At 38.9% G+C, this 27117-nt stretch overlaps 2 protein-coding genes and 2 long non-coding RNA genes across 4 annotated transcripts in view; 1 reads left to right on the top strand and 3 right to left on the bottom strand.

The window, feature by feature from the left end:
* LOC308410625 (protein turtle-like) overlaps window positions 1-16049 on the bottom strand; it is a 321861-nt gene extending 305812 nt beyond the window's left edge. The window contains exon 1 of the mRNA XM_080904109.1: window positions 15781-16049. Coding sequence (XP_080760235.1) covers window positions 15781-15988 — 208 coding nt within the window. The 5' untranslated portion in view covers window positions 15989-16049. The remainder of the gene's footprint in view (window positions 1-15780) is intronic.
* LOC308412358 lies at window positions 8934-11710 on the top strand. The gene is made up of 4 exons (XR_013974565.1): window positions 8934-9237; window positions 10651-10804; window positions 10901-10993; window positions 11115-11710. It is a non-coding gene; the product is annotated as an uncharacterized lncRNA (long non-coding RNA).
* A 4739-nt stretch (window positions 16050-20788) lies between the features above and the next one.
* Window positions 20789-22721, bottom strand: LOC308412796. Its single transcript, XR_013974625.1, has 4 exons — window positions 22598-22721; window positions 22354-22449; window positions 21448-21529; window positions 20789-21064 (listed from the first exon to the last, which is right to left on the bottom strand). It is a non-coding gene; the product is annotated as an uncharacterized lncRNA (long non-coding RNA).
* Window positions 22722-22795: 74 nt separating this feature from the next.
* On the bottom strand, window positions 22796-26769 carry LOC308409396 (Fc receptor-like protein 5; the record flags this gene model as incomplete). Its single annotated transcript, XM_080902109.1, has 5 exons — window positions 22796-22827; window positions 22859-23104; window positions 23184-23447; window positions 23911-23946; window positions 26739-26769. 5 exons carry the CDS (start codon window positions 26767-26769, stop codon window positions 22796-22798), a joined length of 609 nt encoding a protein of 202 aa, XP_080758235.1.
* Between the last annotated feature and the right edge of the window lie 348 nt (window positions 26770-27117).

The raw sequence follows: 27117 nt of genomic DNA, 5'->3' as shown, positions 1-27117 counted from the left end.
TATTCGAGCTGAACTATTAAAAATATTCTCAAACTGAAAATATGTTTGTGTACTATACACTATCGAGTAAAATATATATTACCACATAGAGGACATTTAGTGAGGAAACACAAGCAGGACAACCAACCGCATGTAAAACATGAGAAGCAGCAAATAGTCCAGGAAGAAAGAGAGGCAGACAGATTATGTGACTCCTGCCAGCACTTCTCCTAAATCACATGACTGTAATCAGATTGACATGATCTTCCTCTTTATACTGTGTCAGAGTCTGACAGTTTTTGGTTCTTCAGATGATAAAGCATATTGAATCCATTTAATATGATGGGTTTTTTCAGTCAACAGTAAATAACATGCTTCACACTAACTCCGCATGACATTCATCTGTAACCAGTAAAGTGAAGCTTTAATCCTGGTCCAGATGGGTTGACATTAACAATCTGTTAATCTACTGAAGCTCACAGACTTCAGTCAACCTGTCAGATTATCTAAAAAACTGAAAGACGTCATTTTAAACACTTACTGATGTTCTGAAGGATCTCTGAAGCCCTCCAACACTCTTCTGCTCATCAGGATGGAAAAAATAGGATTTACATGAATCAATCCATCCATTTTCTTCTGTTTATATGGGGGCAGCAGCCTAAGCAGAGAAGCCCAGTCCTCCCTCTTCCTACTGACAAAAGATGTAATCTCTCCAGCGTGTCCTGGGTCTGCTGCGTGGTCTCATTCCAGTGAGATATCCAAAGAACATCTCACCCAGGAGGCGTCCAAGACGAATCCTAGTCAGATGCCCAAACCACCTCATCTGGCTCCTTTCGATGTGGAGGAGCAGCATCTCTATTCTGAGCCTCTCCTGGATGACTCAACTCCTCACCCCATCTCTAAGCGACAGATCTGGTTTACAAAAGTGAATGTTTCCAACTAAAACTGTAAAGATGATCTGTAACAAGTTTCCTCTGTACCAAACTGACTGAGCTGACCAGTAAACTGCTGTTTTAAACAGACACACCCAGATCTGAGATCTTGCCACAGAGAAACCACTGTACGCTCAGATATTTGATTAACAAATTTTAAAAATGCAAACTAAGGTGTGACCATAACAGGAAGTGAACTTATTTCACTGACACAGGTAGATGTGGAGACAACTTCCCACTGCACTCTGTGAATTTACATCAACTTGTTCTAATGAATAACAATAAAACCCCATGTTAACATGCTTAGGCTCACATAAAATATGCACTATTTATATTTAATTGTACACACACACAACTCAAAAACCTCACATGAGAATTAAGGTCTCTGTATTTACTTTTATGTGAGCAAAATTATATATTTTTATATATTCCTTAGTTTTCTTTGTTCTGGTTAAATGTACAGAAATTTGTAGTGCAACAAGAATCAGATAAGAGCAGCATGAGAGATGTTTACTTTGATTAGATGAACAGTATTTAGGAGGAGGAAATGGATAATAGGTATTGATAACTGGAGACGAACAACTTAAGCATATTATATATAATATTATATTACAGCATATGTTTAACTGATATTATCTTAAAATACCAGGATAATTTGATAAATATGAATGCAAACAATTTATTCAACGTTTTAAAGATAAAATTAATTTTAGGAAAAATTTGTCCTCATTTGACCTTAAAGAAAAGGTCAGAGGTCCAAAGTAACATGATATATGGAATCCCAGATATTATTCCCTACAAGCTGGTACACATCAATACAAACAAACGTTTACGTTTTATTGAACTTTGACAGACATGCTAGTGCTACTAAACACATAACCTCCTTGGTGAAGGTAACAACAGCAATAGATGCAGAAAAAAATGTTCACAAATGTAAGAAAACAAACAAAAACATTATTAGTAAAAATCTTAAACACTGACTGTGATCAAAGCCACTTACTTTATTCTGTTCTTGTCTCCATCTGGTAGTTTTTCTTAGCATAACGTCATCGGCTCATAACCACAATCATGTCAGGAAACATCTTTAGGCTTGAAAAACAGATTTAAATCAGAAAAAAGTTACAATTAATTTAAAATCAAAATGAATCAGTTTTACACTGCCCACTCCAGCTGTCAGGGTTTAAAGACAAAACTTTGCCAAGTCTGTGAACGTCTATGAGAACAGAAACAAGTAGTGGTTTGTGCTTTCTCAGTAAACTGAAGGCTCATATGACTATGTGGGATATGTGGCTGCTCAAAACAAGTTACAGCAAAGATCTATTCTTGCCTACATTTCCTGAAAAAATTAAAACAATAACACATGGATCTGATAGTGTTTACTCTGAAAACATCTGCAGGAATCTTTAAAGTCAGCTTTGAGTTTGTGGAGAAGTGAGTCTCAGAAAGACGTGAAAACTCTTCATGAAGTCGTCACCTCAGAATGATCTGATCAATAAATCAATAATTTACTGATTACAATTGTCCGATCATCAGCAGCACTGAGCATGTGTGTGTTTGCATGTATGTGTGTGTGTGTTCATCAGTATCCTGGTCAGACTGGTTCAGTGAGTATTATTGGTACAGATGGACTCATTCATTTCCTGCTAGTGTGTACAGTTTACGTACATCATCATCTGTAAAACAAGCTCTACCTAAACATGGAGCTATTTTTAAAATGTTTCTGTTGTTTTGTCATCATCTCTCTGTTTGTGAAGTGATTTTAAAGATTATTGTTAATGTGTGTACTTGTGAATATTCACTTCCTTTCTCTGTGCTGAAGTGGGAGAACAGAAAAAAGAAGCTGTTGTCAGATTAACAGTAAACACTTTGGAATTACTGACGGGAAATAAAACAGAAACAGTGGTTCAGGGGATTTTAGCACATTTGTATTTCTTTAAAATGAACAATTACATAACCATAAAACATTTGAGCTTTGATACATTCTAATTACTTAAAACCAACAAAGAGCTTTGATTTCCTACGTGTGAGATTTGTTGTAAAGGGCAGAAGAAAACTTCAGATCTCTTTGAGTCCATCAAAAAGTGCAAAGCTGAGCAGACAGCTGCACCAACATAATAATCTGTAAGTAACTGTGTAAACATTTGCTGCATTATTCTTTATTTGACTTAAAGTCCAAATACTAAAACTGAAAATATTTTAAGTCACCAATTCCCAAAAAACAAGAGTGGTGTTCCTCCCACTCAACAAACAGAAAATCCCACACACTCCACCCAAAGCTAAATCCTCAATCTAATCAATCAAACGCAAAGTGTTAAAGTCAATGTGTGACCCACCTGCCACTGACACACAAACTTCAATGTGTTTCATAGTTTTTGTAACAGTGACAATAAAGATCTGTTCTTACAGAGCAGTGAATATAGGTCAGAGTAGTCAGTGATATCACCACCTTTTATTTTTAATTCACTTTTTATATAAATAAATACATTCAGATGAATGTGTAATTTAACACACCTGTGACTAATTTCAACCTGAATTTCTGTTTTTACTGTGGCCCACCTGTAGTACCTTCATGACCCACTGGGGCATCCAGACTTTCTCCACCCTTATAACATCTAATTCAGTGAAATATACATAGTGATCTTGCCACACTAATAAAATATTTATCTTAATAAGAATGTCACAGAAATTGATATGGCTCACTGCCATATCGCGCCATATCTGTCACTCTCAAAAGTACAGTTTTTAAATTTAATGTTGCTGAAACAACAAAATAAATAAAAAAAAATAAATGAATCTGATGGAGGAATCACTCATCTTTGGAAAAGAGAGTTTTTTTTACAGAGAAATGGCTCTTTCCAAAATAAAAGCTATACTATACGCTTCTTCTAGGCTATATTCTCAGCAGCATATTAAACATATCAGGTCAGATCCCCATAAGGAGAATAAGTGGTAAGTAGATAAAGTTATACAGGCTGGTGACACAGAGACATCCAGGTCAGTAACTGTACAAATGGAAGGCAGAAGACTAGACACTGAGAGGGAGAAATTCAAAAATATATATATTGACTAATCAAAACCCAGGCTGTGTGGCCACGTGGCTAACGGCAGAGAAGAAGCAGTTCAGAAGAACGGCTGCCAGAGATGTGGCAGGGCTGGAGGCTAGTCGAGGTGTGGGTGAAGACCTTTGGGTGGCTTGGTAGGTGGAGACGGTACCTGGAGTGGCAGGTGCAGGAGGTCCTGGTCATGCCATGGAAGGTCCAGGCAGTGCCGAATGCGGATCAGGTTTGGCAGGTGCAGAACCAGATAGCGGAGCGCAGACCTCTGGCTGAGACGTGATATAACCAAACATCGCTGAGGCCTCTGACTGAGACTGCAGCAGGCTCTGGAGATGGGCGTCCTCCAGCCTCAGCTGGAAAGGGACCCATTGGTTTAATTCCCAAAGCGAGTGATGGCATGGAGTCTGTGGCAGGCGATGGCATGGACCTTTCGAACTGGGGTTAGCAGTGTCTGTCCATATTTTTTCCTTTCTCCGAAAGAGCACGAACAAAGTCTCTGTCACTCACCACAGCTGGCTGCTTTGGGGAAGTGTGGATTAGACATGAGCGCTGGTGGCGTAGACGCCAAAATTGCAAGATTAGCAAAAAAAAGTGCAAAAGCAGACAGAACAGAATTTGAAGGACGGCCCTGCTGGTATAAGGGTTTTTAAAACAGCCAGTTGTTAATGGGGAACCAACCAGCAGCTGCCAGGTCAACGCCATCCAAAAAATGCTCCCCAGGTCCTCTCATAAAGACCACACATATAAAACACAATCCAGACACATTCATTCAAAATATGGTCAGGGTTCTAACATTAAAGTATTGCCATGTATAAAGCAGGTGCTCTGCTTAGTGCTGTGCAGTACTACAAATTCTGGTATAAGTCTGATACCAAGTAAATCCAGGGTCAATATTCCTGATACCAATATTGATGCTGTTGACCTATAAAGGCAACTTATGTTGGTGAGATGAGTCTGTTGTGATTTATGAGATGAATCATCATCCATTTGTTAGTTCAAAAAACATGCATTGACCACTAAATAATTTAGAGACCTGGAGTGTAAAAGTGTCTGACTCTAAAGTGCTTTGGTTTAGCTGTTGTTGTTTAAAAGAATATAAACAAACAAAATAAATTTTCCATAGTGCGTCTCTGATGTAACACCCAGTTTTACCAGTAGGTGGCAGCAGACCTCATATGTGAATCATTCCCTTTTGAAGCTTCACTGTCATCCCTCACAATCTCATTCACAAGCTGGCACGAAGCGGATTATAGGAGAGAGGTCTGGTCTGGTGTCATGGTGTGAGGACAACAACCTCACCCTCAACACTGACAAGACAAAGGAGATGATTGTGGACACGAGGAAGAAGAGGAGGCCTCACCTGGACACTGAACACCACACAGCTGACATCTTGCTTGAAACCCATAGAACCACATGAATAACACAGAGTGAAATATTTTAATGCAGATGAAGTTAATAGCTGGGGAAAAAGAACACGGTGTTTAAGGCACATTTGAAATAAAAAACAACAAGGAAACTTAACTGTGGCCATAAAACACAAACATATGTTTATTGTTATTGATGATTTTACAAGAAAATAGAATTTTAAAACTCCAGGTAAAAATACATACTCATATATATATTTTTTTATCATAGTTGTTCAGGTAAGTAAAAAAAAAAATTAAAATAAAGAACAACATGTGGATGTCCTCTGGTCTGAGGGGGGGGGGGGGGGGGGGGGGGGACCAGTTAGAAACCATCAGCTGGACGTCAGTGGTTGGACTGGTGGACTACTTCAGTGAAGAGTAGACCAGGTTTGGCTTTGGTCTAAAGTCTGAATACAAACACAGTTCAAACAACAGGAAACATGATTACAAGCTTTGTAGTTCCATCAAGACCTCCAGTCTCCATCTCTCTGCATCACACACAGTCCCAGTTCAGACGTTACTGGGAACCAGCTCAGATACTGTTAGGTGTGGCTGTGTGCAGGCAGGAATAGGACCCAAGGTGCAGACTCCGGAGACAGATGTGAACTCAAAACAACTTTAATGTTAAACTCAAATATAACATAACTGGAAAAATCAAAATAAACTTACACCGGAGGAATGACAGAACACACAGCTAGGAAAACGGTAGATCGCGACACGGACACAGAGAAACACAGGGCTTAAATACACAGAGGGAGTAATCAGGGAATGAATAACAGGAGGGAAATACAGCTGGGGCAAATCAGAACTGACGAGACAAAAGGAAGCGTAAACTGAACACACTAAGACAGAGACCTTCAAAGTAAAACAGGAAACACATAACATAGACTCACATGCAGGCACTACAGAGGGAACAGAGACGTGGGACCAGGGCAGACACAAACACTGACTGAACACGGGGATATAGGAACTAAGGATACATAGAGACGCGAACTAGACAAGGGGATGCAGGTGATAGGGGAGACAGAGCAACTAAAGAAGACAGAGACATAAGCCATAAGACGGAACTCAAAGAAACCAAAAACTAGAATTTATAAATAATAACATTAACTCAAAAACCCTGGGTCGACGACCCAGGCATCCTAACAGATACATATCACAAAGGTTACACACTGCTTTCATTTTAATTTAAAGTTAAATTAACAAAACCCAAACCTTAAACCCACAGAGCTGAAACAATCAGATTTGCATTAAAAAGTCCAATATATGCTGTTTTAGTTCACTTCATTGGTTCTTGGTGACTCCATGAACGATTTTCAAAATACATTTGAAAAACTGTTGACATGTAAAAGTGTGTAGTTCACCCCTCACCCAGACAGCTATGATAAGCTCCAGTTCCCATGTGAACCTTAATTTGACAACTCAAAAAGAACACAGCTTTATTGCTGGCGAGGAGGCGACACAAATAACAATACAAAACTAAACTGGGGAAAACTAATGCACAAGGAGACAGGGGGAGAAACACACAGCTATAAGGGCTGATGCAACAGTAACAATGAGAAACACAGGGCTTAAATACATTGAGGGAAAACGAGGGGATTGTGACACAGAAGGAGAGCACAGTTCTCCTTCTGTCTTAGGCTGGACGAGACAAGGGAGGCAAAAAAAAAAAAGACATGAGACACAGACCTTCAAAGTAAAACAGGAAACACGCTGACTGAACTCTAGACATGTAAACTTAACAGACTGGGGAAACACAACATAGGGACCTGAAACATGGGACAGAAAGGCGCACATCAGACACAACACGGGAAGCCATCACACAAAACCTAAGAACTAAATCCTTGACAACCATAACTGAAACCTAGGGAAAAACAATAATCAAAACAGTACAGCCAAGGACTCAGAACATAAACCATAATATGAAAGTACAAGGCTGGTCACAAGGACCCAGAATTTTTAGGTTTCTGTGTGGATGTAAAAATGCAGCACACTACACTTCACTGTGCCCTACAGCAAAGTTTAATAAAACATATAGAAAGAGACATGGTGTTATTGACTTGTGTTTGTTCATTGAAGCTTGTATATGATTTGTACTATGCTTGAATGAGAAACTGTCTGTTTCCACTCTGGAAGGAGATGACAGATAATCTATAATATCTATAATAATCTATCAATATTTACAGTGAAGCTCTTCATTTCCCGAGGAGCGTTACATGATACAGGGTTTAAAATAATCATTCTTTAACTTATACTGAACTTTTGTACAGCCTCTGGTTTTAATCTCTGCCTGAAATAAGGTGATTTAATATACCCTTGTTCAAGAAAACATTGTTTTAATTGGCTGCTGTTTTTTTTTTTTTTTTTTTTTTTTTTTGCCTGAGAAAAGCATATTAGGGATATATCACCTCTCTATAATACCATACAGATTATTGGGAAAAACAACCTGTGAGCAGGCTGCAACCTCAGCTTTTGGCACACAGGAATTACTGTTCACACAATCACCTCATCATTTAAAAGGTTTGATGTGAGCATGGCCTTTCCAAACCAGTAAATGAATGCTTGGCTGCACTTGATTGGAAAGCAACTGTACCTCTTTTTCTCTTTGGTGTGGCAGCATAATTGTTCATAACTGATGTTTCCTGTTCTCAGTACTGAGTAGCCTGCAGCTGAATAAATATCTGCAGAAAAGAAAAACACAGAAATTACTTCACAACAACAACAACAACACCGTGAAATAACGTAGCCATGATGGTTATACTGTATGCAGATTAACTAAACATCACCTCTGTCTAAAACGTCAGAGTTAAAGTAAATAAAAAGAGGGGAAACTGCAGTTTAATAGTTTAACTGCAGATTAATGCAAAGTTATGCCACTTTAATATTTTCACATTTTCATAATTGGTGCAAATATGTAAAAAACAAATATGCATAATCTATACATACAAGGTGTTTGTAAAGTGTTTTGTATGTTTGCGTGAGATTCCGTTTCCTAAGTCCTGATTGGTTGGTCAACCATACTGGAGCGAGGAAGTGGGTGTGGTCAGGCCACGGTGGCCCGTCCCCTACTGGACTGGAGTAAGCTGTTGGATGTCTACAGGTAACAACTAGCTGACAAAGCTTCAGTGACACCCCTGCTGTGTAGTGATGGGCAGATGAAGCCTCATGAAGCACTGAAGCTTTTCATCCAATTGGTTCACCCCAACGCGAAGCTTCTTGAAGCTTCATTTGCTCTAGCAGGACACCTACTGGACGTAAAAATATTAGTTGGCATGAATTTGAAGAGTGTGGCATTTTGCACACAGCCTGTAAATGTCAACAACAAAAGGAGCGTGTAAAACATCTATATTGTAGTGATGGCAGTATACTGTGTATATTTATGCTGGCAGTATGGAAAATGATTATTTGCGGCAAAGTTCGAACCGCTTCCTGAACCAGTCACGTGGTACAGCCGGGCAGCGAGGCTTCGGACGTCATCATTTTCAGCTCCTCCCATAAATGAAGCATGCCTCGATACGCGCTTCGCGGAAACGCCCCCTCCACTCGACACACGCTTCGAAGCCTCAATACAGAGCGTCACATCACTACTGCTGTGGTCTATCCCCACAGTAGCCTCAGTGAAGCAAAAGCCTACTGCCGTGTTTTTCCCGAGGCAGAGTTGGACTGTGGAATTTTTTATGCTAAATTTGAGTTGGACTAGGTTTTTGCACCACCAGTGCGGAGCTGTTTCCTTCTTTGCACCAAGATTTAACAACGTGGTTTGCAGAACTGCTAGCAACACTAAAGAAGTGTTGACTGCTGCAGGCTAGCAAGGATGGTGTGCTGTCAAAATACTCAAGCATCTTCTGCTGAGGCCTGCAACAGGTTAGTTTAATTATTTTCTTTGTGTTCACGTGAGCTGACAAATGCGGTTAATGTTTAAGTAATCCCTCCTGCTTCACTGATTTATTACCACCTGGCTGATTGGGAAGGGTTTTTGTTGTGTGTCTGGGGATGCATCATCTCCTAGCTTAGGTAAACTATTTTGTTAAGCTATTTAGCATTGCTGGCTTAATAGGGGTTTTATTTTCTTGAGTCAACCACCCACATATTATTGTTGTTTTCTTTTGTGGTGTGTTGTTTATTTGTGGTAAATAAATGCCACCATTTTCCACTATTTTCCTATTTTATTCCTTTTACCACCACTTGATTAAATCCATGGCTGCAACATAAAAATTCTAATTTATTGATTAAGCTAGACCTTCTAAGTTGCAAACTTTATTTTTTTTGGGGTTGTGTTGAATTAATAATGTTGGTAATTACATTAAATTAATTGTATATGTAATTTGAAATTCCAATGTTAGTGGGTTCAAATTAAAATTCAAGTTGTAATTACTTAAAGAAATTTAATAGATAACTTATTTTTTTCCACTGTAACTTCTGATTTCAAATTCCTTCCCCTACCGACTTAACTACCACATGTAGCTAATGCTAGCCATTCTAAACTTTAGCACAGGAGAGGATAAGATTTATAAAGTTTCATTTGACAAAAGTCTTCAGCTAGAGAGTGCAACTGTGGCTAGGAAAAGCATGGTTAAAGCTTTGCTACACAGTCCAATCTAATTTCGATCATAGGCTGATTTTGTTTTTCCTTTTTACCAAAATTAGAAGCCTTTAAGCTGTGAACAGTTTTGTCAGAGGGATAACCTAGAGGCTTCTTTTTTCTGTCTGGCTCACCTATTTTATATCTTTATAAAACTTGCATGACCTATACGTAATATTACATTGATTTTGGTTAGTATTGTGATACAGCTTAAAGTAAGTATTGTTCTTGATCTTAAGAGCTGTAGCTATCTTTGTTTTGTTTTTTTCGTTTTTGTTTTTTTAAATCAGACTGTGTGAAATATTGTTAAATTCATTCCAATAGCATTATTCTGGCATAGGCTATGTGAATCTACTTAACATTAAGACTTTATGTAAGCAGTTAGTATAGTGTGATAATCTAGGGTCATTAGTGCTTTGTTAAGTTGGGACACAATTTTTACAAAATGTGCTGGGAGTGAACAACGTGTAAATTCGAAACCTCTGCAAAAACAGGGTTGCTAAAACATTAGAGATTACACCACGGTTATGGTGGGGAAGTCTCCCTTGTCTTCACCAAGATTGTTTTTGTTCCCTCAAAACTTGGGGTAGCCTTAGATCACTTCTATCCTCTTTAAATAATGTATTAGAGCATTCATTAATGCAGTATAGATAATAGTCTGCAAGATTTAATTCTCCTGTTTGTGTGGTCTACAGATAAAGGAGGAGTTCAAGAGAATAACCACTGTAAGCCTTGAATGGCTACACTTGACCATTGCACCCCAAAACTGATGGATGTCATTTTATCAAGGGGAGGAGCTAAGTGAGTGAGGGAGTGAGAATCAGGCAGATCAAGGACATGCTGCTTGAGGTAGGACAACTATTTAGACTTTGGGTATCTTTGAAATGCACTTTGTTGGCAGTCACCCATGTATTTTATACTCATACTTTATTTTTTCTTAAATAGCACAATACAATTGAAACACGCAGAGAAGTAGTCATCTGCTGCCTTATCACTTTCCTTGGAGAGAAGAAGGAGGACCTTTTCATGGAGTTTGGTGTAAGTAATTCAGCATTGTGTGTGTGTGTGTTCCATTGATCATCTGAATTCATTAAGATTCAGTAAGTATAAAAGTCTAATCTATAATTCACTAACCTATTTTTTTTTTTTTTTTAAATAGGTTAGTGAATTAACCTATTAATTTCTTAACTTAAGGTTGGCCTTAAGTTAACACTGAAGAACTTAAGGCCAACCTTGAAAGGCAGGTGATGAAAACTGCCATCATCAGTGACCAGTACACCCCTGGATCTAACCATAAGACTGCAACCATCGTGGTGGAGGAAACAAAAATCATGGAGGGCCAGAATTTCCCAAGGTGCTGTGTTTTGCTCATGGGCATAATATATGCTCTCAATCTGAGCGAATGCAAGGATCTGAAATATACTTTTGAAATTGTTCAGAAGCTGTTCCTTGACCTTGATGGAACCATCATTATGTTAAAGATGTTGACTCTGTTTCAAAAAGTGGTAACTGTTTTGAATCCTGTATGTGTAACATTGATCTTAAAGGTGTTTGCTGCATTGTGTAATAGAAAGATGCAAGATCTTGTAAAGTTTGTTAGGCATTGAAAGTTAACATTTACTGAACACTTGCATGGAAGTATTACTGTAACAAAATGTTTTCTAAGTAGATTTTTTACCAATTGAACACATTTGTTTCTGTGGTGTTAAATACATAAAGGCATATTTTATAACTTGGCTGTGATGGTATAAATCTAAATTTCTGGTTTATTTTCACTTTTTAAATACAAAGTGTTGAAATGCCTACAGTTAAAAAATAAAGTTTTTTTTGATAATAAAAAAAAATGTTGAATGAATTCCTTTCTTAAAAGCTATTACAATAAAAAAAAAAATAAGAGAAAGCTAAAATGATGATAATAATGATGAAAATCAGCAACTTAATATTTTAAATAATGAACTTTAAAAAATTGTTTTTGTAATTGCTGTAATTAATTACATAACACTTAAAATCATTTTAAATAATGTGGGAAAAGTAATTGGAGGAACATCATTTTTATGAGTAAACAACTTAAAAATATGTTTTAAGCTACCAAATATTACGTAAATGGTAATTAAAATCACCTTTGATTATGAAGGAAAAGTTAATTCCCCTAACTCAATATAGTTTGTTGGTTCAATCTGATTTCAACATAAGTTATCGTAACTCAAAAAGAGTAATGGAAATTGTTGCCTTAATTTTTTTTGTTAAGCTTAAACAATAATTTTTAGAGTGTAAGAGAGATATGAGATTAATAGTTTTAAAGATCACGCAATTGGCCAAGCTGCCTCACTCTGAACACACCTATTTGAGAGCGTGTGTGTTTTTGTTATTGATTGCTGTTAAAGAGACAAGAACCTGGGGTGATCCAATATCATGGCAAACCATGTAATAGGTAGGCTGGTACCTGCTACCATGTACATTTCACACTTTGCCTCTTCAAAATGTGAAATGTACACCCATGCAGAAGTTCCAGTAAGTTGCTGTAACAGCAGAGGTAGGCATTTCATTTCAAGCCAGTACAAAAATAATCATGAAAACAGACATTATAACACATTTACATGTGTATATACATATTATCCTCCTAACTTAATTGTTTCCAGTTATCAAGGTCCCTACCTGACTTCATCGCTTTAAATAAACCATCTTCCACTGCTGGTAACTTCTGCATGCATGTCCATTTCATGTTTCGAAGAGGCAAAGCGTGAAATGGAGACAGTGGACTGGCATGTCTACATTTTCACATTTAGTCATGATACTGGGTTGCAAAGGCAGATAGAAAGCGTGGACACAAACACACCAGTTCAAGTCGTTGTGGGGTGCATCGACTTCAGGTGTAGTTAAATTTCTCAGGCGATTAAGACATGATTATGTGAGTTAATCAACAAGTTAAAATCTTTATGTAATATTATTTTAAAAGGTATTGATTGGTTTATAAAGACAAATTATTTGTTTGGGTATATTATTTAACAGGTTGATTTTTGTACATTTATAATCTGAGTTAAATTTCAATAAAGGTTCAGCCAGTGTGGTTAATATTAAAATTGTTATAAGATCACTGCAAACAACAGAACATTCGTGGTATCTGCTTTACATTGAATCCAACACTAAAGCTAGTTTGGTCAAAACTGGGGTACCAGGTTTTGGTGACAGTATAGAGCAGTTAGACCACAGATAAAAATACAAAGATGCAACGATTAACATATGTATGTAACCTTAGTAAGTAGCGTTTGCTTTTCAGTCTTCTTTCCTAACACTGCTACTGAGAAACAACAACTGCTGTAACTAGTTGAAGGTGCACGACAACAGATCTTTTTTAGTTTTCTGCTTTTCATCTAACCCACCACTCAACCTAGTTCGATCAAAACTGGGGTACACAACCACAGATCTGACACCTTTTTCAGTGCAAACTGATGCTTCACCACAGGGCAAGTTCTCACGATACGAACTCTGTGCTTGGCCAAACCAGAACAGAGAAGTGTCATCAGCTTTAGACTACAGGAAGGAGCTGCTGTGGTTTTACATGCAGAACCCTTTAGGTAGTTAAAAAGGACAAACTCCCTTTTGACAAGAAGAAAACTTCAGCAGAACCAGGCACAGGGAGAGCAGCCATCACCTGTGACTGGTTGGAGTGAGGGGAGGAAGACATTGTTAAGGACACGCTGTAGAGATAAAGCAGACACATGTGAGCCTAATCTGTTCAGTTGTAGCACTGTGAAAAGTTATACCACACCTGACATCTATATAAAACAGAACTGTGGATGAGTCGATGTTATTAGTAAAGGCCAAGTGTGGCACAAGGGAAACTGCAGATGCGTCCTATTTGTCCTCTCTCCAAGAGGAAGTAGAAACCTTCACGTTAAAGTGGAAAGTTTCAGATGTAGTCTCACTGTCTCAGACTAAAGAAACATCAAGAAAAGAGTATGTGGTGGATGTCTTTGTCTGTGTTTTCAGCAGCTCACTCTGAGTTGTTTGTGAGAAAGGTGGATGTCAAAACAATTGAAGCTAGGTCAGAGTCCTGACCCATGGGTGCATGAAGGCAAGTCCTTAACCTACTATGATAGTATTTAACAAATATCTGAGGACAGGAATTATACTAAAGAAATGGACAATAGAAACAATCAGAAAGGGTAAAGGTGAAAAAAAAAGAACAATACACAAACAATTAACCAGTGACTAGATTTGGGCAGGTTTCACAGTTTGGAATATGCGAGTTGTTTATGCTCACTTAGTTGTTCAGGAAAAGTCAGTGATGAGAATTTATTGAATATCTTTATTTTATGTTCCAAAGAAAGAAATCTGCCTGTATGTTATCGATTGAGTCTAATGTATATAACCTCAGGTCTGCATTTTACACGACTGACCATCAATTTGTAATTTAGCTACAGCTTTAAATTTCTTTCAATTTTTAAATTTCTATTGTCTAATGTCAGACAGACATATCACCACAGACAGGAGAAGAGCAGCTGTACCTCTCATCTGTGATCTGGTTTTCGTGTCTTTGATGATGATTCGACCATAACCGATGTCTTCTGTTCTCACTGCTGAGTAGATTACAGCTGCATCACTGTCTGCACAATAAAACACACAAATTGTTGGTCTAACATAAATATGAAACAGTAAAGTCATTTAAACTTTGAGTAAAGCTACATATGTTAAACTGAGTTAAGCTAATTATAAAAGGAAATTATGAATAAAACCATAGTAAGTTTACTTAATGTGAATATGAATTATTTATTTCTAACACCTGATTGAGAAACACCTGCAGGTGACTTTAAAAACAGTCATAAACAGGAAACTGTACGACTGCAGAGGTGTTAGCTTGTGTTAGCCACAGACAACAAACACAGAGGGCAGCATGTAAAGAGAAATGCTCAATGAGCACAGAGTGAAATTTTACAGACTTAAAATGACTGAATTATTAAATTTGGAGAAAGGAAAGAAAACAAAAGAAAAAAAAAAGTGTTGTCAAAGCCGTGACATACAAAGATGAACTCTGGCGAAATTACTACAGAGTTAAACTTTAGCATCAATTTAATAGAATGTTTATTTTTCTATTACAATTCACAGTTGTACTTTCTTCACCTGCTTCATAATATCCTCATAGAAATCTTTTCATGAGACATAAAATCTCTATGAATATAATCAGAACTTAAAAGTATTTTATAAAATTGGAGCTGAATAAACAAATAAATAACCGACAAAGGACCTCAAATTACCATTGTTTTGTTTTTTTGGATGTTGATGAGTTGATATTTTGACATCACTGTACAAGATGTCATCTGTGAGGCCATTTTCCACAGCTTCATCTAGTGAAATTATTAAAATTAAGAAAGTATTTACAATCACAACAATTTACAGTGAAGAGTCCAAATAAAAACAAAAAATAAACAGTTTTACATTTTTAATGTGAAATTAAAATTTTAAAAATCATCAAATCATAATAAACATAATAAACATAAATAGCATAACACATGGATTTACATAACCACATATATTGAAAAGTCTGAGTCTCACCTTCAGGTTTCCTATAAACACATCGTCTCACCAGCAGAACCAGTAACACCAGTAGAACCACAACACAGACTGATCCAACAAATGAAAGCACAGAGAGAAGAGGAGGAGAGAGTGATGGAGGAACAGCGATGGAGGTGGAATCAGGACGAGAGGTGGATGTAGGTGGAGGTGTGGTGGTGTGTTCCCCTAAAATAAAGCAAACACAGTCATTAAGTTGTCGTCACATTGTGAATGTTGAAAGCTGCAGAAACACAGACAGGTGAGTGTGTCACCTGTGACAGTGATCCAGCTGGATGGAGACTCTCCATGAGCGCTGATGTCACACTTGTAGAGGCCTTCATCAGACCTGGAAACATGCTGGATGGTCATGTGACCTGTAGGCTGCTTCCTGATGAGGGAGCCATCTTTATAGAAAGCAGCTGGGAGGTTGGAGGGAGTGGTCTTTGTTTTACAGAGCAGAGTGACGTCATCTCCCTCCATCACAGGGAGGACAGGACTCTGCAGGATCACTGATCCACCTCAACACAGAGACAAACTACAGCATTTCATCCATTTACACACAGCTTCATCAACACTAACTCCACACACTCAGCTTACCAGTGACTGTCAGGTTAACCATGTTACTGATGGGACCCTCTCTGGACTGTCATAGCTCTCATTATTTTTTATGTCTTTATGTATTACGGGACGCCTCTCATCGCTGGATGATTGTAGGAGACATATGTTAATTTGTGCTAATCACTTAGGTCTTCTTCTCCATGTTGTCAAGTTTGTGTTGTCATGTCTGCATTCCATGCTGTTTTCTGTTTTATTGTCCTTGTCCTATGTGCAGTGTGTCTAGTTTTGCTTCCCCTTGTCTTGTTAAGTCTGATTTGTCCCAGCTGTTCCCCATCCCCCAATTATCTCTGTGTGTACTTAAGTTCTCTGTCCTCCTTTGTTCAGTGTCAGGTTGTCCTTTGTGTCACTTTTCCATCTTCCTTTGTGCCCATGTCAGGTTTCATTTTTTGATGTTTATCTTTAGTTTAGGTTATTGTTCAGCTTCACCTCTGCATTTTGTTTTGTAAGGTCTTAATGGCCTTAATAAATGGATCACTTTCAATTGACATTGAAGTTTTTTTATTGCACCAGATTTCTACTGCACCAGGGCCAGGCCCCCATGCATGGACCCGTCCAGCAGCCCGGCGACATACCAACCAGGACCCAAGCCGCCCAGGACCAGCCAGAACCCCAGCCCAGAAGCGGAGAACTCCCAGAACCCTAAGATCCCAAGCCAGCCATGGACCCACCCAGGAGCAGCGCAGCTACAGACCCAAAACCTCTGAACTGGTGGACAGAAGCAAAAAGTGTGTATGTAATTGTCAGGTTTATTCCCTTGACAGTGAGCAGTTGTCAGAGCACGTAAAATCCATCCTGAACATCCGATGACCTGCATACTGCGCTCTATGTAGTATTTGGTGTTATATTAATTGTAGACTGGGACAGATTTTTAAACATATCTGAGACCAGTATTCTTTTTCCCAAGTTGACCAATAGATGCAGCTCCCATTTTGCAGTAGGAAGGGATATTGATTCATCTATTTTGGAAGGTGTCCTGTAAATTTTAGACGGTAATTTGGGGATTTTGAGATTAGAAATTGTACAACACACAATTTAACTTGATTAGGCTTAAACTACTTTTTAAATAAAGATTTAATTTGTTGATATTCTAAAACTCTATTCTTGTTTATCCCATATTGTATAACTAATTGTCAAACAGAATAAAGTCTGTTCCTTTGAATATATATTCCAAGTATTCAATCCCTTTTAGCTCCAATACGGGAAGTTGATCATTTTATTGTTCTGTTGACACCCTACGAGACCACCCATCTCCCAAGCTACAGTTAGCAAACTGCTTGCTAAGTTTCATGAAACTGGTTCAGTGTTGGATTTGCCAAAATGTGGACGCAAGAAAACTGTCACTAATGAAGAAACATCAGTGGCTGTCCTAGCTTCATTCAGCAACAGCCCACAGCGTAGCACTCGTCGCATGTCACTGGAGAGTTGCATTAGTCGAACATCCCCCTCGGCGGATATTAGCTACTCACAAATGGCACCCTTACAAACTCCAGCTACTGCAGCATCTCAACGAGGATGACCCAGATCACTGCCCAGAATTTGCAGAATGGGCAAAACAAAAATTGGAACAGGACCCTCAGTTCACGTAGAAGATTTTGTTCAGTGATGAGGCAAACTTTTATGTGAATGGTGAAGTTAACGAACAAAACCACCGCTATTGGTCTGACGCTAACCCACATTGGATGATCCCTCCAAGGCTGTTGGAACAACAAAAGTGATGTTTTGGTGTGGTATATGGGGTACAACGATAGTGGGTCCATTCTTCATCAATGGAAACCTCAAGGCCACTGGATATTTGAAATTGCTTCATGATGATGTGTTTCCCTCTTTATGCACTGAAGCTGGCACGTTCCCTGAGTTTTTCCAGCAAGATGGTGCACCACCACATTATGGGTGCCAGGTCCGAGCATTCCTAGATGAACAGTTTCCTGGAAAGTGGATTGGTCATCGTGGGCCAGTTGAATGGCCCCCAAGGTCTCCCAATCTGACCCCCTTAGACTTTTATCTTTGGGGTCACCTGAAAGCAATTGTCTATGGTGTGAAGATACGAGATGTGCAGCACCTGAAACTACGGATACTGGATACCTGTGCTGGCATTTCTCCTGCGGTGTTGCTATCAGTGTGTGAAGAGTGGGAGAAGAGGGTTGCATTGACAATCCAACACAATGGTGCTGCCCATTGTGTTGGATTGTCAATGCAACCCTGAACACATTTTATAAGTGGTCAGAAACTTCTAAATAACTCATGAAAGAATAAAGTTATGTTGAAACCAAGCACACCGTTGTTTTTCTTGTGACATTACCAATAAGTTTGATGTGTCACATGGCCCTCTTCCTATTGGGAAAAAAACAAGTTGTATCTGAGATGGCTGACTTCTAAATGGCCACCATGGTCACCACCCATCTTGAGGAGTTTGCCCCCTCACATATACTAATGTGCCACAAACAGGACTTTAATATCACCAACCATTCCCATTTTTTTACGGTGTATCCATATAAATGGCCCACCCTGTACATCTAGCCAGGGCTCATCTACAATGGTATGTTTTAACTATCCTGAGATGAATTGCATCCAGCTGGCTAAAATGTGGTGTTGAAGCTTAAGCAAATCTAATCCTCCTTTATCCTGGGTCCTTTGTAGCATTTCTAAGCTGATAAGTGGGGATTTATCTCTCCAAAGGAATTTAGAAGTAGACGAATTGTCATGGTCCCCCGGATCTGCAGGATGTGTTATGTTTTGCTGCCTTTACAAGTCTTGCCACGGCAAAGCAGGACGAAACTCCCCGCCTCTGACCTCACAATGTTCACCTTTTGCTCATTCAGGTTAATCACCCGATGGCTTCTCATCGCGACTGATTTTCTCCTCACTACTTAAGACTGCAGGAGGGTCTGCTTCTTTGCTGCATCGTTGTTCTAACTACTATCAGTGTTGCCCCAGCTTCTCCAGCAATTGTTTGTGATTTCTTAGTGTTCTGTCCTAACAACCTTGTCTTCTCTATATTCAGACTTTCTCTCAGGAGACAGAAGCTGGAGGATGTTTGGTCATTTACCCTGACACAAGCTGTTGGGAATCATATAATATTTTTAATCAGCTTATGAAAGAGTTTCCAAAATCAAATTTGTGTAAAGTTGCAAATAAAAATTTCCTTTCATGAAACCAATTTTGCCAGGATGTTTTATGAGGGGGGTTGTCTTCTCTAATCTTTTAGTGAAAGCTTGCAGATTATTTGAATGTCAACTTTAATAAGGAATGCTGGCCAAAAGCTGGTGGAAAACAGGGTTTTGGCAGGATACCATTTTTCTCAGAAATTAAAGTATAAATGTATTACATTCCATGACATAACATTCGCTAGTCTCAGTACTCAGGGATCAGTCCGCCAGCGTTTCCACCCTTTGCCATGGATGAATGCCCGGCCATGAGGCACTCACCCACTGGTACCCTCCACAGGGTAAGGTAACCCTATCCTGGACAGGGTTAAAAGTTCCCTAGATCTTTCACTCGTAGGGGTGTTCAATCACTCTTTGTCTGGTCCCTCTCCAAGGGGCAGTCAATTTTACGTAAGAGAATCTAACAAGAGGGAAAACGCCCCCTGACAACATAGCCCGTGGGACATACTGATCCCTCCACTATGATAGAGTTGTGATTCAATGAGGGGCATTTAGAAATATTTCTTAATAATTCCTCTTTTTCTTGTATATTTTCCATTCATGATCAAATAATGAATTGCTGCATGAATGTTTAATAAGGCAGCTATGTTGGGCGAGTAGGTTAATCTTTGATGTCTAGTTTTTCATCTCCCAAGAATGTAATTCAACAGATCTCAGTGGGATATATACTGAACTTAGGGATAGAATCCAAACATCAATCCTTTCCAAGTAGTTTCAATTCAATACCAATATTAGGGGCAGTGTCAATACTATTGAGCTTGAGCTCTCCTGTAACAGTCATTACTCCAGTAAATTGCAGCAGATTTTAAGTGGTACTTATTGTTTTATAAAGCTTCACTGAGGTGTAACACAAGGGTCTCTGAGCTGATTCAGGAGATAAGCCTGCCGTGTCCGGTCTGAGTCACATGTTCATCAGTTTGTAGTTCATCTCTAAACTCTTCAGCTCTCTGGCTTCATGTTAAAGCTCTGAGTGTTACACTGTGAATGTTCCCAGATGGAGGAATGATAAATGGACACTCAGTGACTTTCTAGTCCAAGTTAACACAATTAGATTACTTTATTTTTTGTTTAGCAGACAAAAGTTTCAAATGTGAAGTTTGTAGTCAATAATAAAGATAAAGGTAAAGACTCACTTAAGAAGAATGTTTAGGCTGTTATTTGTATTTTAACATTGATAAGTTAATTAACGAAAATAAAATGTTCTGCCATGAAAGCAGCTGCTGGCTGGTTTCAGTGTGATTTAAAACAAAGCTCTTTGCGTTATCATTAACAAACACTAAATCGTTTCTGCTGCTGTGGTTTAATGCTTCTTTTTTTCTTTTTAGCCACAACCAAACTGGAAGAAGTCAAATTTTCCATCTGACATCTTAGTGAGACCCACAAAACCACACGTGGAAAATAAGAAAGAATAAAATTTTATTAAAGCAGAGAAACTAAATTGTTGCTGGGGAAATACAAACGATGGTCTGAGACATATTTTGAATATAAATAACAGGGAACTTATCATGGCCATAAGAAACATTAACACATTTATATTTTCATTGTTGATTTTGCAGGAAAAACACTTTTAAAACTCCAGTTAAAAATACATATTTGTGATTTTTGAATTGTAATATTCTAAATGAGAAAAAGACAAAGAAAAATAACAGCATGTGGATGTCCTCTGGTCTGAGGTGCTGGGGGGACCAGTTAGAGACCAGCAGCTGGACGTCAGTGGTTGGACTGGTGGACTACTTCAGTGAAGAGTAGACGACGTCTGGCTCTGGTTTAAAGTCTGAACACAAACACACAATTTTAAGATTTTTTTTGTTGATTGTTACACAAATTTGGAAACTAGGGGGCGGTTGCTTTTTGAGGGACATTAGCTGAAAAGGATTCTGGGAAATGTCAAATGTTCCTGGTGGTTTTTCTACAGTGAATATCTCAACCCCTAAATTATGTCAGGCTGCATAATTAATGCTGAAACATAAACAAGGGTAACATTAGTCTGTGAACGAAGTCGCAGCAGAGCTGTTGGGACTTGAATCTGTTTTTAGCACGAGGCTTTCAAATTGTATGAAAGTTACAGCTGCAGAGTAGCAGCTTTTAGGAAAGTTGTTCCACTGATCATCAGCTAGCTTGCATGTGTCTACAGTTAAAGATACAGAGTAGCTGTACCTGGGTCTCCTTGGTCTGATGGTTGTTTGTTTCATGACTTCTTCAGTTCTCACAGCTGGAGAAATTGCAGCTAGATCAGCGTCTGCAGAATAAAACACATTAAGGTTACTGAAGATAAAACTGCAACAGTACTGGTTTTTGGTTATTTGTAATGTTCCATTATAAAGGGACTTTGGGATGATTGTTATACACAACAACACCTTTTTACAGACTTATAAATACCTGTGATACACAAAGTGACCACGAAGAACTACTTATGTGATATGAATGTATGCTTTCTTTCAGTGCAGTCTGACACCTTTAACCACAGAGCAAACATGTTCTCACAACATGAACACTCTCATTGGCCAGATCGGAACACACTGCAGTGAGAAGTCTCATCAGCTTCCATCAGCAACTACAGTTAACTAAAATCATCTTCAAGATGAATGTTAAACATGTCAGAATGCTACAGAAACTCCAAAATTAGGTTTTATTGAAATACTTTTTCAAAATATGTCTCCACGATCCTTCGTATTTTAAAATGAGCAGCTCTGTGCTGAAACACCTGCAGCTGAAGTGTTTCTTTCTATCAGAAACAGGATGCTGGATGACTGCAGAGCTGTTAGCTTCAGTTAACCACAGACCACAAACACACAGTCCAGCTCACAGTTAAATATATTTAAGTTAAACTTAAATATTGTGATTTTAGGTTTTGATCAGGCAAAAATTTTTAAACTTCTGATAATCCCTCTGATTCTACATGTCCTCATAATCAATCAAAGTCAGCAACAGTCTTCATGACTATAACATAATACACAACTATTCTATTTTCCTTATCTATTTTCACAATGTAAAGCTGCACAAAAGTCCTTCTAGAAGCAAATTTAACATCTCAGTTATGTTGTATATGTTTCAAAGTACTACCTCTGTTTTGTGTGATTGGCTGTTGATAATTTGGTGTTTTGACAAAAGAGTACATGACATGAGTGATGATTTCATCTTCTTCAGTTTCTTCTTGATCTGTTGAAATGATCCAAAATAAACAATAATATAAGTTAAATAGCTAAAAAAAGATCACATTCAAGAAAGTTACTGTGATCATAATTAATGTGAACTTTATTCTACTAAACAAACTCAGACGTGAAAGATCAGGAAGTCTGAGTCTCACCTTCAGGTTTCCTATAAACACATCGTCTCACCAGCAGAACCAGTAACACCAGTAGAACCACAACACAGACTAATCCAACACATGACAACACAGCGAGAACAGGAGGAGAGAGTGATGGAGGAGAAGTGGATGTAGGTAGAGGTGTGGATGTAGGTGGAGGAGTGGTGGTGTGTTCCCCTAAAATAAAGCAAACAGTCATTAAGTTGTCGTCACATTGTGAATGTTGAAAGCTGCAGAAACACAGACAGGTGAGTGTGTCACCTGTGACAGTGATCCAGCTGGATGGAGACTCTCCATGACCGCTGATGTCACACTTGTAGAGGCCTTCATCAGACCTGGAAACATGCTGGATGGTCATGTGACCTGTAGGCTGCTTCCTGATGAGGGAGCCATCTTTATAGAAAGCAGCTGGGAGGTTGGAGGGAGTGGTCTTTGTTTTACAGAGCAGAGTGACGTCATCTCCCTCCATCACAGGGAGGACAGGACTCTGCAGGATCACTGATCCATCTCAACACAGAGACAAACTACAGCATTTCATCCATTTACACACAGCTTCATCAACACTAACTCCACACACTCAGCTTACCAGTGACTGTCAGGTTAACCATGTTACTGATGGGACCCTCTCTGGACTCACACCAGTAAACTCCACTGTCATGAGACATCATAGTGATGGTACAGGAAGAACCAGCTGGTTTTCCCCACCCATCTGTTCCACACTGACTCCTCTGTTGTTTGCTTGTGTTTCTCCTCAGAGTCCATCCAGCAGAGCTGTCGTCCTCCTCACAGCTCAGAGACACAAAGTCTCCTTTAAAGAACTGAGAGCTGCTGGGACTCACAGTCAGACGAGCTGTGAGGGTTAAAATGAAAAAAATGATGATCTGTTAGACTTCATTTATTTTATTTCTGAGATTTTACATCTGCAAACATGAAGTCTATCCATCCATCCTCTTCCGCGTATCCAGGGCTGGGTCGCAGAGGCAGCAGCCTAAGCAGAGAAGCCCAGACCTCCCTCTCCCCACCCACCTCCTCCAGCTTATCTTGGGAAACACAAGGTGTCACTGGGCCAGCTGACAGATACAATCTCTTCAGTGTCCTGGGTCTGCCCCGGGCCTCTTCCCTGTGGGACATGCCCAGAACACCTCACCCAGGATGCATCCTTGTCAGTGTGGATGCTTCAAGTGTGGCAACACCTTGAGGTGTTATATTAACATATGAAGCGCATGAAGTTTGCGTTGACAAACATGAACCCAATCAGGTCATATCAGTGAGCATTTGTCAGGTTTAAACTGTGACAGAAGAAGGTTACTGACCTTGGTTTGTTGTGCAGCTCAGCAGTGAGATCAGAACTAAAGAGAAATGACACTCAGGTTGATTTGAGGTGAACATAAAGAACAACTTCCAACAGCACTCTCTGCCAGTTGAGTGTATTTAAAACATTTTTTTCCTTTATAAATGATTAATCCTCACATCAAATATTGACTTAAATTTAATTCAGTTCAATTTTATTTTGTTTAAAATGCCAAATTTTAAAGCTGAAAGTTCTTTGCTGAGAAACCCCTCAAATCAGAGAACTCCCCATGACCGCGCAATTTGGATACACTGGAAGGAAAAAAAAAGCTTAAATAAGGAAAATAGAGAGAACTAGGATCTGGGAGTTGTGGAAATGAAGACAAAATAAAGGAAATGGCATAAAACAGATGTTTAATATGTCCCAATTCGGGGGGTGTATCTTCCTGAGGACCCAGACTTTGCGGTCTACATGGACCAGGTCCTTCGAAATGGGACAGCCTAGCCTTTAGATATGCATCACTACTGTCTTGGTGGAGTTTAATGAACTCGGCTGTCTGCTCCTTGCTCACTAAAATATAACAGGACACTGGAGTATATTCTCGAGCATCTCACACTTCTGTTTAAAATGTTTTCTGTTTGACGTTTATTCAGCTGTGTGAAAACTAGAACTTTAATCTCAGCCAAATTACTCGGGAACAAATAAAACACTGAAAAAAGCCAAACAATAACATTTGTAAGTTATCTAAGTAGCTTATATATCATGTTTAACCTGAGTAGTGAAAGACTGCGGGGATGAGAATGATGTGCCGGGAGTCGAGTGTTCTCACCGGCTCTAGTGAGCCTTGACCTCCCAGTCAGCTATCAAGCTGGCGGGTAAAGACGTCTCCGAAAACGTCAGAGTACTTTTGCAAATATGTGATGTCTTGATAAACCGAGCAGATATTTGAAGTTTACACAGCTGCATTCTTGTCTGAAAATATGTTAAAAGTTTGTTTTGTGACCCAGAAAGAGTGATATTTCAAACTCTTTTGCCTATGCCATTGCCACATTTGAAAAGTATTTTTATATTATTATAAAAATATTATAAATATTATAAATACTACTTCAATTAATAAAGTGTTGAAAAGAGAAATAAGAGTAATATTAAAACTAAATAGCTGCTGTCATTGTTGGAGACTGGAATTGGCTGGGCTGCTTGAATTCTGGGATAGGCTGGTCCATGAAGTCGGCTGCATTTGAAGCAGCCCTCGAATTTGGACAGCCTTTGTCGCGTCACTGTGACGTAATCGGTCTTCAAATGCGCCCCCCAAAGGATGCAGCCCTGAATTAGGACATGGCAGTAGTCTGTTACAGCCCTTGGCCTTGGAAGAAGGGAGCCAGCCTGCCTTCAAGCAAATTCAAGTGTGGCAACACCCACAGACGATTGGCTGACTGGGAACCTGTGGTTTGCACCTCCAGAAAAAGGGACCAATCAATGGCTGATTTGACACACCCGTGTCTTTACAATGCAATGAAGAGCATTGATTCAGGTGCTGCTGTTTAGAACTGAGTGTGCAGTATGTGAGTCTCTGCAGTCTTCTCTCTGTGAGCCTAAATTGTGATATTCTCTTGAGTAATGTTAGTTGTGTTACAACCTGTGAGGCTAGTTTTGATTTCTACAGGCTTTAAGCAAGCAAGTTGTTTTTGCATTGGTTATTTATTTGTAGTAGATGCCTGTATCATTCTTTAGTGTTTTGTAACAAAACTTTTTAACTCCTTTGATTCCCTAACAGAGCTGGGTCATAACATAGACAAATCAATGTTTCAATAAAGTTTGATCAACAAAACACCAAAAGGTGTGTGAAGCTGCTGTTGGAAGTATCATAATCATCATCATCATCATCCATACCTTCCCCAGTTAACCAAACATGTCTCATGTGTATATTTAACCCCTGATTTTTAATCAGTCCCTATCCTGATCTGCTTCATGCTGTGTGCTCTCCTGTCTATCAGTTAATCCATGTTTGTTTTTGTTTTTTTCAGTCAGTCTGCCTTATATTTTGTTTAAATTTGACAGTTTCCACCTAATAAAGCTGGATGATCTGATATCCTCGTGTTGGTGTTGTTCCCAGACCATCATGAAAATGTTGTTCCAGGTTCAACATTGCAAGTGACCAATCACATTGTTGTGACGTTATTCCTTTGCGCGCCAAGCCATTCGTGCATTTATGAAATTCCAATGTTGCAAGGACAATATCAATTCTGCTTACTGTTTATTAAAGGGTTACGGTTAGGGTTAGGGTCAGGGTCTGTTGATCGGCGGACAGAGGCGGTTTCACGCAGCTTAAGTACAGTTTTTTGTTTTACGCCGGTTTTTCCCGAAGTCGCAAAAGTATGACGTCACAACATTCTGATTGGTCACTTGCAATGTTGATCCTGGAACAACATTTAGTATGATGATCTGGGAACAACACCAACACGAGGATATCAGATCAACCAATAAAGCTGTGTCTTCAGTCAGTCTGCTGAGTCCACGCTCTGCATGCATCACACAGTCACTAACCACAGCACTTCTCTGACACCTTTTAGGTCTAATTTTAAAATTTTAAAAATGTTTTTATACTGTCTTGGAGGAACTTTTACCTTGGTTATAATGTTTACAGCAAGTATACAAAGGATATCCTCTATAGTGTTTCCTCGACTCCTGAGCAAAGATAAAGAGTCAGTTCAGACCTGCAGTTGGTCCTCGTGGTGTTTGAACTTGAATTCAGCCTGATTTGTTTTTCATGTCTTCTCCTCCATCATCAGTTATCAGGAGAGCAGACAGTCAAAGTACAAGAATTCAAACAAACACAGAGATTCTACTTACAGAGCAGACACAGCACAGATGTTTCCTTCATCGTCCTTCTCACTCATTTCAGCTTTTTTTTCATTTCTCTCACTGACACCAAGTAAAGCCCGCCCTCTTCCTCTGAGCACCAGCTTTCTATTGGGTCAAACACAGAGGTTGGGGGACTCACTTTTTCTAATTACTAAAGAGACATCATCATCGAAGCTTTTTCATAAAATATGAGTTGCAACTTTTTGTCTGTTTTCCCAAAATACTTTAAAATAAAATATTCATTGGTTAACCAAATGAAAACAAAGTAAAATAAATAAATAAATAAAACAAAGAAAGTTCAAAAGTCCTCTGCTCTCAGTGATCTGTAGTTTGGTTGATGAACAAATCCATGTCCATGTAGTGGACG

This window comes from Rhamphochromis sp. 'chilingali', assembly GCF_963969265.1.
Source record: "Rhamphochromis sp. 'chilingali' genome assembly, chromosome: 1".
Taxonomy (NCBI): Eukaryota; Metazoa; Chordata; class Actinopteri; order Cichliformes; family Cichlidae; genus Rhamphochromis; species Rhamphochromis sp. 'chilingali'.
The sequence above is the reverse complement of the archived record's forward strand: the minus strand, read 5'-3'. Positions and strand labels throughout refer to the sequence as shown.